Here is a 12,159-nt window from a genome sequence, read left to right on the forward strand (position 1 = left end):
CCCATCCACAGCACGCACCTGTCCAGGGGCCACGGCGCCTTCCGGCAGCCTTGCTCTCACGTGCACACATCCACATACACTCGCATACACATGCGTGTACACACCGTATCCAGGAAACGCTCTGTTGTTTAAAAAAGCTGAAACATTTGGAACTGATTTGATGCTGCCTTTTTGTGTTGTTAGTGAAATTGCTGCTAACCACCAGAATATCTCCAGTTTTAGGACTATGGTGGTTTCATTCCACTCAGGCGTTAACCGTCATGTGGTGAATCTGGCGTCAGGAAACGCAGGCCTTTGAGCAGAAAGGGCCCCGACAGTTCTGCTCCCCCAACCCCGTGTCTCCCAGGGCCCTGCCCCCACTGAGCCCCCCACCCCCCAGCCCTGCACGGCCTTCCCCAAAGGGGCTGCCTCTCTGTGTCTGATCTGCCCTCCACGTTCACAAGGGGGGAACCTCTGCAGCCGAGACAGAGTAAGAAAACAGTTAAACGCAGTTTTATGAGCCAGGCCAGCAGGAATGCGGGGCAGGGAGACAGCAATGCCCAGACCGGGTTTCTAACACCCGTCTCCACCTAGAGGGACCAGGCTCCTGGAGAAGCGGCTGCCCCCAGGCTGGAGCAGGAAGGGGCTCAGGTGACCCTGAGCATCTTTAGAGCCGAATAACAGGGAGACGCTCAGGGTGGTTACAGCCCAGCGAGTACGACAGCCCACGTGTCCACACCCACGTGGGTGCGAGTGGAAAGGAGTGACCCTGTCCTCACAGCAGACGCGGCGCCCTTCACGGACTCACTCTCCACAGACGGCAGAGGCACATTTAGCCTTATGGTGGGTGCTGCGGGTCCACCGGGTCTGGGGCTGCCGCGGCCTGGTGTCCCACCCCAGCCAGCTCAGCATGGAGGGCCACCTGCACACAGTACCCATCACCGATGCTGGATGTCCACACCGGGGCCACCCCAACCCCACACAGTGTCAGCACAGCTGGCCCTTTTGAGCATGGACGGCCGCGTGAGCGGGGAGGACAGGGCCTGTGGTTGGAGGCGCAGGGCCCATCAGCTGGGCCCTAGGCGGCCAGCACCACGGCTGAGTCAACACGTGGGCCTCGGGGACCTGCTGTGCCCTCCCACCCCGCACACGTGTGGAGGCTGTTCCCAGGAACACACACGTGGGGCCAGGACCCGCTCCCCCAGCCTCCACTGTCCTCCAAGAGGAAATCCACCATGTGTGAGCATCCTACGGTCCTGCCTCTGCACCTGTGCCCTGTCCCCTCGCGGGGGGCATGCCGGTGCCCATGCTGCTCAGGGCTCTGACCACAGACTCTTCCCCAGCATCTGAGCTCCTGCGTTACCAGGGCCCTCAGGGTCCCCTTGAAGGGGTCAGTGTCAGAATTACAGGAAGCCAGGCGAATAGAGAAGGTCGGGACCCATGGCCCCCCACCATTCCCCATCCTGGTGACGTGTGAGCTGCTGGAGGGTGGGCCACGCCGCCGGTCTTCCCCGCACCTCTCCCGGCCAGGGTGGCCCATGCACCCCACTTCCCCAAAAGGCCACCAGTGGGCACCACAGAGCAGGGCCAGGGAGGGCAGGTTCCCACCTCCAGGCACAGCTCATGGGCCTCCTTTCATCCCACAGACGCAGCCGGTGCCCAACCCCATGGCCTACTTCCTGCACCACTCCCCATGGTGGTTCCACCGCTTCGAGACCCTCAGCAACCACTTCCTGGAGCTCGTGGTGCCCTTCTTCATCTTCCTCGGACGGCAGATGTGCATCCTCCATGGGGCCCTACAGATCCTGTTCCAGGTGAGCAGCCGCTTGTCAGTTCCCAAGGAAAACCTGAAATTTTCACGTCCTGTTCACCTCGTTTATGGAGGTTTGACCTACAGCGTATTCGTTGCTCTGCTAGTTTTGCCTCCATCTTTCTGTTCCTCGGTGTCCAGGGGCCCGTGTGCTGTGCCGCCCCAGATGATGGGTGTGGCAGCAGCAGGAGTGGGGCATCTCACACCTGGGGGAGCCACCTGTGGCTTGCTTGGTTGGTTGTTTATTGTGGCCATATCTACCAAGTTCTCTTGTTTCTTCTTTACTAGGAAGTTCTGTGGGTTTTGTTTGGGGTACTTTTAGTCATGAATGGGTATTGAAGTTTAGCAAATCGTTTTTTCTCCACCAGTTGTGAGAAGATCACTTTTTTGCCCTTAATTTGTTAGCATGAATTACATTACCACTGCTAAAATGGAACCAATTTTACCTTGCTAGGATAAATCAACTCAGTCGTGCTGTGTATACTGTAACATGTTAGTGGGTATAACTTGGTACCATTTTGTTTGGGTTTTTCATGTTGTCAGTGAGTGAAGTTTGTGGTTTTCCATCCACACTGGCCTTGTCTGATTCTGCTCCAGGTTTTACTCTCACCCTCGTAGACAAGACAGAGTTGGTTCTCCTACATCACTGCCTGGCCGAGGGGGAGGGGGGGTGGTCTTTGTGGACACTGACAACCCTTTTGTGGCTGCCAGACAGGCAGAGTCTCTGTTTTTTTCTGGAGGCAGTTGTGTTTTGTTTTGTTTAATATTTATTTATTTGTTTATTTTGGCTGTACCAGGTCTTAGTTGCAGCATGCGGGACCTTTTAGTTGCGGCATGCAGGCTTCTAAGTCACGGCATGCGGACTTCTTAGTTGTGGCTTGCGGACTCTTAGTTGTGGCATGCGGACTTCTTAGTTGCGGCTTGCAGACTCTTAGTTGCGGCTTGTGGACTCTTAGTTGCGGCTTGCGGACTTAGTTGCAGCATGCATGCAGGATCTAGTTCCCCGACCAGGGATCAAACCCGGGCCCCATGCATTGGGAGTGCAGAGTCTTACCCACTGGACCACCAGAGAAGTCCCTGGAGGCAATTTTAATGGCAGACATTTTCCTGGGAATTTGTCCATTTCATCAGTTTTCAAATGTGTTGGCCAAGGATCAAGTCATAGTAATCTCCTGTTTTGCAGAGTCTGGATTTGTGTTCTGTTCTTCGGTGTTGCCTCTGTGACAGCACAGAGCAGGATTCTTTTTCCAAAGAGGCTCATGCTCTTTAAGTATCACGTATCTCAGCTGGTACATTTGCATTTTATTTCCACATCTTTGTGTATTCTTTTTGCCCTTTTTAAAAAGCTTTCTTTGGAGGTTTTTCTCGTTCCATTATTCCCCCTTTCCTAATTAGCAAGTTATACACTCTGTTTCTTTCAGGTAAGTACACAGTTAACTAACTGAAAGTCTAAATTTAATCCCCGTCCTTGCCGCCCTTATGGCCCTGTGGCCTCGAAATGCTGTGATTGTCTCCCCCTACCTGCTCACCTGCTTTTTTTTTTTTTTGCGGTACGCGGGCCTCTCACTGTTGTGGCCTCTCCCGTTGCGGAGCACAGGCTCTGGACGCGCAGGCTCAGTGGCCATGGCTCACGGGCCCAGCCGCTCCATGGCATGTGGGATCTTCCCAGACCGGGGCACGAACCCGTGTCTCCTGCAACGGCAGGCGGACTCTCAACCACTGCGCCACCAGGGAAGCCCTGCTCACCTGCTTTTGCTGCCAGTATTTTAAGTTGTATTTTGTTTTGTTTTTAATTAATAGACTTCTAAAGAACAATTTTAGATTCACAGAAAAACTGAGCAGAGAGAGTATAGAGTTCCCATATCCACCACCACCCCCACAGTTTCCCCATCAGGAACATCTTGCATTGGTTAGTGTGATACATTTATTATAACTAAGGAACCAATATTGATACTTTATTGTTAACTAAAGTCCACAGCTTACATTGGGGTTCACTCTTGGTGTTGTGCATTCTGTGGGTTTGGACAAATGTAAAATTACATGTATCCATCATAATATCATACAGACTCATTTCACTACCCTAAAAATCCTCTGTGCTCCCTGGATTCATCCTTTTCCCACCCCTAACCCCTGGCAACCACTGATCCTTTCACTGTCTCCATAGTTTTGCCTTTTCCAGAATGTCATATAGTTGGAATCATCCAGGATATAGCCTTTTCAGACTGGCTTTTTTCCTTAGTAATATGCATTTGAGGTTCCTCGTGTCGTTCCGTGGGTTGAGAGCGCGTTTTTTATTGCTGAATGATATTCCACTGTCTGGATGCACCACAGTTTATCCGTAAACTATCCGGACTTGGCTGGAGGGCAAAATCCTGGCTGGTGGGTGACCCTTGCTCCCAACAGTCTCCAGTGAGGGACACCCCCAGGAGGCCAGGAGTTCTCTGCACTGTCCCTTCCCTGTGCATACTTCAGCCCAGTGGCTCCATCATCCTGAGCTGCAGGAGGAAGCTCCAAACAGAGGCTCAAGCATCCTTGTGAGTGTCCACTAGCATGGACACTGCCTCATGCTGGACCTTCCTCCATTGTCAAAGGATGCCCAGCCATAGGCTCCCACCTTCCTCTGCTGATGGAGAACATGGGTCCAGTCCCCAAGGCAACTTGGAGGACCTGCCTGGCACACAGTCTCAGCAGGAATCTGGGTCTGCTTAGGCTGTGTGGTCACCATGGTGACCAAGAATCACTCTCAAGGCTGCAGTGCGTTAATTAGTTGCTGCTTCAGCCACTTTTACAAGCCTGGGACCACTGGGACCCTTTCAGGGCTGTAAACTCTACTGAGCCTATAGGGACCCTCCAGACATCCCTCAGGCTGTACTGACCACCTACCACTTTCTGTCCAAATAATCTGAAGCCCACCTTTGGCAAGCAGTGAAGAAAAGCAAATTGTCATATCACTTAAAAAACACATTTGAAGGAAGTTTGATTTACTAGTCCAGGTGAAAGGGTTCAGCTACTTGAAAATAGGATTTGGGAAGATATTTACATTGACCTTTGACCCAGCAGCGTCGAAATGTTCTTGTTTATTCACTTGGCATGAGTCTCATGGTGCTTCAGGATGAGGACCCGCTAACTGGACCCAGCCCAGCTGAGTCTGTGTCCCAGCCTGGGGCACCGGCGCCTCCACCATGGGGGACTGTGCAGACCGGGGGCAGGTGGGGGGGACTCAGGTATAGACGGCTCCCAGCAGCTCAGGCCACATGACTGAGTCTCCACCTGATTCTGGGTCTGGTGCCCGGGTGGACAGCGGTGGCACAGGGACACTGGGCGGGGTAGGGCCAGAACAGGACCTTGAAAGGCCTTGCTGCCAACCTGCGGCCCTGGACGTTATTCCCAAAGGCAGGCCATGCACTCGCCTTCTGTCCCCCAAGGCCTTGGGAGCCTCAGTCCAGGTGTGTCCCGAGCATCATCCTCCCCCACCCACACCATGCCCAGGACAAGGTGGGACATGGCCCAGGGCTGTGGCTCTTCTCCGAGGCCTGGTCGACAAATGGCCCCCTGGCCCAGCTGCACGTGTCCAGCCTCGCAGGCAGCGTGGGGCATGCAGGGCAGCCTCATGGGGGCGCGTGGCCCTCTGCAGGCCACAGTGCTGGCCACCCGTGGACTTGAACGTTGCTCCCGTCTCTGCGCCCGCGATCCCGAGGGTCCCCGGTTCTGTTTGTTTCCGTTCGTTACCCGGGAGAGGGTTGAGGATGTGAGCACACACGCACCTCCTCCCACTCTCAGTTTGCACAGCTGTTCCGGAAGGTTCTGCAAGGCCTCCAGAGACAGCCTGTTGTCTACTTGGAGAGGCGCACCACCCCTGCCTCAGACCCCCACTCTAATGCCAAGGAGAGATTCTGGAGGGGCAGTGCTCGGCTTCCACTGTAGGCCAGGCTGGACCTCCCATCCTGGCGTGGAGCGGGCACTCACCAGGCTAGTGGCTCCTAGTCAGTGCAAAGACGCATCTCAGATCCCAGACTCTCCTCCCCAACCTCCCACCATGTCCTGCTCTTTCTAATCTCTGTAACGTCGGCCACAGACCAGGGGACATCACTGTGGGGAACATCACTACGGCTTTGGGCGCAGAGAGCTGCCCCCACCAGCCCCTGAGTGACCCACCCGGAGCTGGGGTCACAGCATAACTGTCCTGGGGCTCCTGGCTGCAGAACACCATCTGCGAGCACACATGTCCTCTGCTAGGCCCTGGGACCCCAGAGCCCAACAGGGGAGTCCCAGACACCCAGCCCCTTCCTTCAGGGGCGTCTCCTGGGCCCGGGGTCCCACTTCCCAGCTCGTCTTCCCACCCAGCCCCCACCGTGGGGTCACAGCCAGTGTGTGCCAGACAAGGGCACGAAGACGGCATTATGAATCCTCAGGCCTCCTGCTGCTTTATTAGAAACAGGGTTCCATCTCCAAAACTGCTCTGGTGAACCCTAGTTTCTGAGTCAGAGCCCCCTAGCTGGTCTCAGGGTGGAGTGACTGGGGAGGGGTGTCTTTGGGCCCCAATGGACCAGGGTGGTGGAGGGAAGCCGGGCATCACTCAGAGGTCATAAGGACCCCACGGCCACTTGGTGGCCTTTAGACAAAGCCTCCTGAGTTCTCACCAGGATAGAGAATCCTGTTGTGCCAGAGAGAGAATCCTGTTGTACCAGAACATTCCGGGTCATGGCGTGTGGACCAGGCATCAGGGGCTTCAGCCCCATCCCAATGTGAGCTCTTCCTGCCACATGCAGGGGTCAGGGCCGCTCGGGTGGCCGTGCCAGGAGGATACGTCCTCAGCTCGAAAGTGGGGGAGCCCGAGCCAGGAGCTAGAGAACAGTGCCAAGGGCATCCTGGCTAGACGCTGACCCGCAGTGGGGGCAGCTCATGAGCCTGGCCCTCCTGTAGCTGTTTGGAGAAATGATTTTCCCTGGGGCTGGCCCCACGCTGCTCCTGCACCTGAATCTGCAGCCAGGGCTGAAGGTCACGGGGTCACTGGGCAAAAGGCTGAGGCCGCACCAGCACAGCCTCCTCAGGAAGCAGAACTCAAAGCCCCCGCCCGCCAAAGTCATCGTGCTAAGTGGACAGCATCGCGCCCGACCTCAGAAGGTTGACTCAGGCTGTGCCGTGTCCTCGCTCACGTGGCCCCAGGGCTACAGGGTGATGGTCTCTCTCCGGTGCTCACACGCAGGGTGGGGGCGGGTGCTGCTTTTTCCAGTTTTCCTTTACAGAGGTGGAGACGCTGCCCTCTCAGGAAGGCACAGGTCTCTGAGCTGACTGCGCAGCCCTGACAGTGCTGAGCCACTGGGCTCCTCCCCTGGGGCTCTTCCTCGGCCCCCAGTAGCCCCATCAGGTCTGCCGCCCCGTTCGCTGTGGGTGGGTAGGCGGGATTGTGGTCCACCAGGGGTGGCCTGGGCGTCTGTCCCTCCAGGAGGGCTTGGACTACAGCCAGCAGGACGACAGGGTCCCAAACCAATGCCAGGGGAAGCCTGTGCAGCATCACCGCTGTGGGAGCCACGCTGGCCAAGGCCTTGCACCCGCACCCCTGGGGTGTGGCCCTCACGGGTCCAGAGGCACCAAGAGTCCCCCCAATGGCACTCATTTTGAATGGAAAATAACTATGGTTTGGAACAGAAACAAGGGAAGGAAAGGACCCCCACGGGTCCCTGCTGGTCACGTGTGGGGTCTTCCCTCCACGAGAGCATGTGCCCAGCCACAACCACGTATTCTCACTCACTGTTAAATCTTTGCAGCCATCATTCCAACAATTGCAACCACGACGTGTGACTTTTCATTTAAACAGCTGGTTGTCTGTGTTTAAAAATCGCCCACGGGCTTACAATGTCCAGCCCCCTGCCCTCCTGTGTGTGCAACCTGGTTATTTTTCTTCTGCCTGAGGGATGTTTCATTTGGTTTTTTAATATTTCTTCGCAGAAGCTGCTGGTGGATGTCTTCCCTTCAGCTGTCCATGGTCTCTGCCCACAGCGTCTCTGCTGGGGAGTCTGCAGGACACCCTTAGCCCCACTCCTCTGTCTGCGACTTTTCCCCTCTGACTGCTTCTACGATTTTTCCCTTTTTCACAGTTTTTCAGCAATTTGGTTTGATGTGCCTTAGGTGTGGCTTTCTTTGAGTTTATCCTCTTTGAGATTTCTTAGGCTTCTGTGACCTGTGCGTTTATAGTTCTCTTCAATGAGGAGAATTTTCTTCACGTTGTGTCTGCCCCCTTCCCTTCCTGGGGCTTAAATCACACGTCTGTCAGGCCAGTGGGTGCTGTCCCCTAGGCCCTGAGGGGCTGCCCAGGCTCTGCTCAGCTTTGCTTCTCCTTGTGCTTCACTTTGCAAAGTTCCTGTTGTTCTGGGCTCATATTCACTGACTTTTTCCTTTACAGTGTCAGTTTTGTCAAAAGCCTAGCCAGTAAATTATCTGTTTTGTATTCAGTAAGTCCCCTACATACAAACAAGTTCCGTTTTAGGAGCACGTTCATAAGTCCAATTTGTAAGTCCAACAAAGTTAGCCTAGGTACCCAACTACCACAATCGGCTATATAGTACTGTACTGTAATAGGTTTATAATACTTTTCACACAAATAATACTTAAAAAACAAACACAAAAAATAAAACAATTTTAATCTTACAGTACCTTGAAAAGTACAGTAGTACAGTACAACAGCTGGCATACAGGGGTTGGCATCTAGTGAACAGGCAAGAAGAGTTACTGACTGGAGGAGGGAGAGGAGGTGGGAGATGGTAGAGCTGAAGGATCATCAGCAATAGGAGACGAGGGCAAGCTGCAGTTTCACTCTCGCCTGACGTTGATGGCACAGGTTCTGGTTCCTGGCTGGATTCAATTCTACCTACCCTCTTGAAAAAACGATCCCGTGATGTCTGGGTAGTAGCTCTTTTTTTCTCATCATAGATGACATGGTAGCACTGGATTGCATTCTGAACGGCTGCTGCAACCTTCATATACCATTCTACATTCAGGTCCTGTGCCTCAAAAACTAACAGTGCCTCCTCAAATAAAGAAAATCCCCTTGCCATTTTCTGCATCGTCCGTGAATCTCTTCGGTTCTTCAGTTACTTCTTCTTCCTCTTGTCTCTCTTCGTCCTTTCTTGGCGCTTGGTGCTTCTTAGCAGTACCAGCTACATCAACACTTTTACGCTTGCTTCCAGACATCCTGGGCTTGAAATAAAGCTACTGTAATACTGTACTCTATACAGCACTGTACAGTAAAGTACACAGAAGCATACCACTTGTAGAGGATGCACGCACATGACAGTGTATGCCAGACACGTGAACTAACTTATGTGATTGGACTTGTGAATACATGTTCGCATCTTTGAAAGTTCACAACTTGAAGGTTCATATGTAGGGGACTGACAGTATTACCTTTTTTTTTTTTTTTTAGCTGCGTTGGGTCTTCGTTGCTGCGCACGGGCTTCCTCTAGTTACAGTGAGCAGGGGCCATTCTTCGTTGCGGTGCACGGGCTTCTCATTGCAGTGGCTTCTCTTGTTGCGAACCATGGGCTCTATGTGCACGGGCTTCAGTAGTTGCAGCACGTGGGCTCAGTAGTTGAGGCATATGGGCCCTAGAGTGCGCAGGCTTCAGTAGTTGTGGCTCTTGGGCTCTAGAGCACAGGCTCAGTAGTTGTGGCGCACAGACTTAGTTGTTCCATGGCATGTGGGATCTTCCCAGACCGGGGATCGAACCTGTAATCCCAGGCATTGGCAGGTGGATTCTTAACCACTGTACCACCAGGGAAGTCCCTGTATTACCTTTTAAACTCTCAAATTATCATCTGGTTATTCTTTGGCATTTTCATATTTCTCTTATGACTATGTTCTCTTTTAAACCCCTTAATTTTTTTTTTCTTTTTGTTTTGCGGTACACGGGCCTCTCACTGTTGTGGCCTCTCCCGTTGCGGAGCACAGGCTCCGGACGTGCAGGCTCAGCGGCCATGGCTCACGGGCCCAGCCGCTCCGCGGCATGTGGGATCTTCCCGGACTGGGGCACGAACCCGTGTCCCCTGCATCGGCAGGTGGACTCTCAACCACTGCGCCACCAGGGAAGCCCTAAACCCCTTAATTTTTGACAGTAGCTGTTTTCACATTCTTATCTACTGGCTTCAGGCCATCTCTGGTTTCTGACTCTGCTCCCAGCCTGTTTTGTCTCTGCTAGTGCCTTGCAGGCTACTAACTACCAACTTGGAGTCTGTTAACTTTTGATTGGGTGCTGGACACTGGTGTTGTTGATTCTCTCCTGACAGCAGCTAATTGACTTGCAAATCAGTTTCAGAGCCTCCTGGGCAGGTCTGAATGTGCCTTCCCTGTAGGGCCAGCCTAGTTCCACAGGACAGGGCCTCGGCCTGGCTCTCCACGTCTCTCCACACGGGTTCGCAGGACTGGAAGGTCCTCTAGACCCACATGAGCTCAGCGATGGCAACAGCCTTGGTCGTATGCTTTCCTTGTCCTCACGGAGTCTCCACCCTGCGAGCTCAGCAGCCGCGGGGACCCAGGCAGGACCCACAGCTCCTGGCTGCTGCGCCCATGTGGCATGTGGCAAGCCAGCCCCTCGAGCTCCCCCAGCCTCAGGCTCTGCCCCCTGCCCTGCCCTCCCTCAGTGCCCAGGCCTGCATCTCAGACAGTCGCTTTGAGGGTTCAGCACCGCTACCTCCCTTTTGGCCTAAAGCAGGAGTCGCTGGTGGAGTTTTAGCCTTGAAGTCAACGTGAGGCCACTGAGCGATGAGGCAGGACGGACGTGGACCTGGGTTCCGAGGGGTAGCCCTGCTTCTCCAGGGTAAAGGAGGCGGCGGTGGGGGCAGGTTGGGTCTTGGGAAAGTCAGCTCAGTGGAGCAAGAGGAAGTGCACGCCTGGGAGGGGGAGACGCAGGAGGAAATGGGCGGCTGGCAGGTTGTCCTTGGGCCTTGTCCTCGGTCAGGGCAGTGGGTCCTAGGGTGACACCAGGCCTTGTGCTCAGCTCTCAGTTGGGGCCAGGCCCAGCAGCTGCATTCTGGTCGTCCTTTATGTTCCCACTGCTGCCCGCCTACTTCTCTTGTTCATGGAGGTGAGTGGCGACTACTTCAAGGGTCCCACCTCCTTGGGCCACCTTCCTCACTTTTCTTTCCTTTTCTTCTCATTGTTTATATTTTTCAGTCTAAATGCTTATACTGTTTTACTTATGATTCATCCTTGGAAACGAGAAATGGCCAGAACATGTGTGGGCCCAGGTCCTGCTCCGGTAACTGGTCCTGCACCCCTCATCCCCTGAGGCCCAGGCCTCCTTCCGCCTCGAGAGTGCCGAGTCTATTTTTACATCATTCTCATCCGGGAAAGTCAATTGTGTAGCCATTGACTCTGCTGAATCTGTAGTTTCCCTCAAAGGTTCTCCCATTTCTGCACCACATTCTGGAAGGATTTCTCAAATCAATCTTCTAAATCACTAATTCAGACTTCAGCATCATTCATTCTGCTTTTCACCTGTTAGGGTTTTAACGTTGTGCGTGTTACACATGAGGGTGTAGACGAATAGATGCCGTTTACTGATCACGGTCCTTCAAATTAGCAGTGTCTTGTCTGGGTTTCTCTGGACGCCTCTGGGGTCTCGGGAGCCCCGAGTGGCCACAAAGCGAGGCTGTGCCTCAGCGAGGGTGTAGGCTGCACCAGCTACACCTGGAGAGGTTGGTGAGTAGGCCGTCTGGGGTGAACTCGGGCAAGTAGGCCCCCCAGGAAGCCCGCGGCTGCCCTGCTTTGCAGCATTATGGTGGCCATGTTTCCCAGCAGTTTGAGTGTCAGTGGAGAGGTGGGTGCTGATGGCTTGGGCTGGTGGCTGCAGAGGACACAGCTGCCCATCAGTTGCCTGCCAGGTTTGAGTGTGGACCAGCCCTGAGGGGCGATGTGATGGGCGAACAAGGCGGGCTGTTCCCCGCATGCCTTCCCAAGGGCCGTGGGACATAGGCAGGAGCCCCCAGGCCAGGTGCGGAGGTGTCTTCTAGCTGGAGGCTGCCATGCGCCAGGTGCTTCTCCCAGCTTTGGCCGCCGTCTCATCCGAGAATTAGGCAGTAGAGGGCTCTTGTCACCCATGTGGCCCCGACAGCTGCACCAGGATGGCAGGCCCTCGGGGAAGTGGCCTGTTCTCACCCTTGATCACCACTCCTGGTGGCCTTAGCTGCACAGCTGAGCCATGGAGAAAAGGGGACCCCCATGCAGCTGACCATCCCACCCCAAAGCAAAACGCATTTGTCAGGAGGTGTCAGGAGGGGCACAGGGACCGTTCCCCTTAAGCCCCTTGCTGACGCAGTGGAGGAGCTAGTGGAGCATCTGAGGTCTCGCTGGTCTGGGAGATGAGAATTGAAGGT

At 54.4% G+C, this 12,159-nt stretch overlaps 1 protein-coding gene across 1 annotated transcript in view; it reads left to right on the plus strand.

Moving 5' to 3' along the window:
- The window catches only part of LOC309972637 (lipase maturation factor 1), a 36,119-nt gene that overhangs the window by 19,346 nt on the left and 4,614 nt on the right, over positions 1 to 12,159 (plus strand). Inside the window, exon 3 of the mRNA XM_082856420.1 lies at positions 1,626 to 1,793. Within this exon, the coding sequence (XP_082712546.1) occupies positions 1,626 to 1,793 (168 nt within the window). The remainder of the gene's footprint in view (positions 1 to 1,625; positions 1,794 to 12,159) is intronic.

Source organism: Leucopleurus acutus (assembly GCF_964270905.1).
Source record: "Leucopleurus acutus genome assembly, chromosome: 16".
Lineage (NCBI taxonomy): Eukaryota > Metazoa > Chordata > Mammalia > Artiodactyla > Delphinidae > Leucopleurus > Leucopleurus acutus.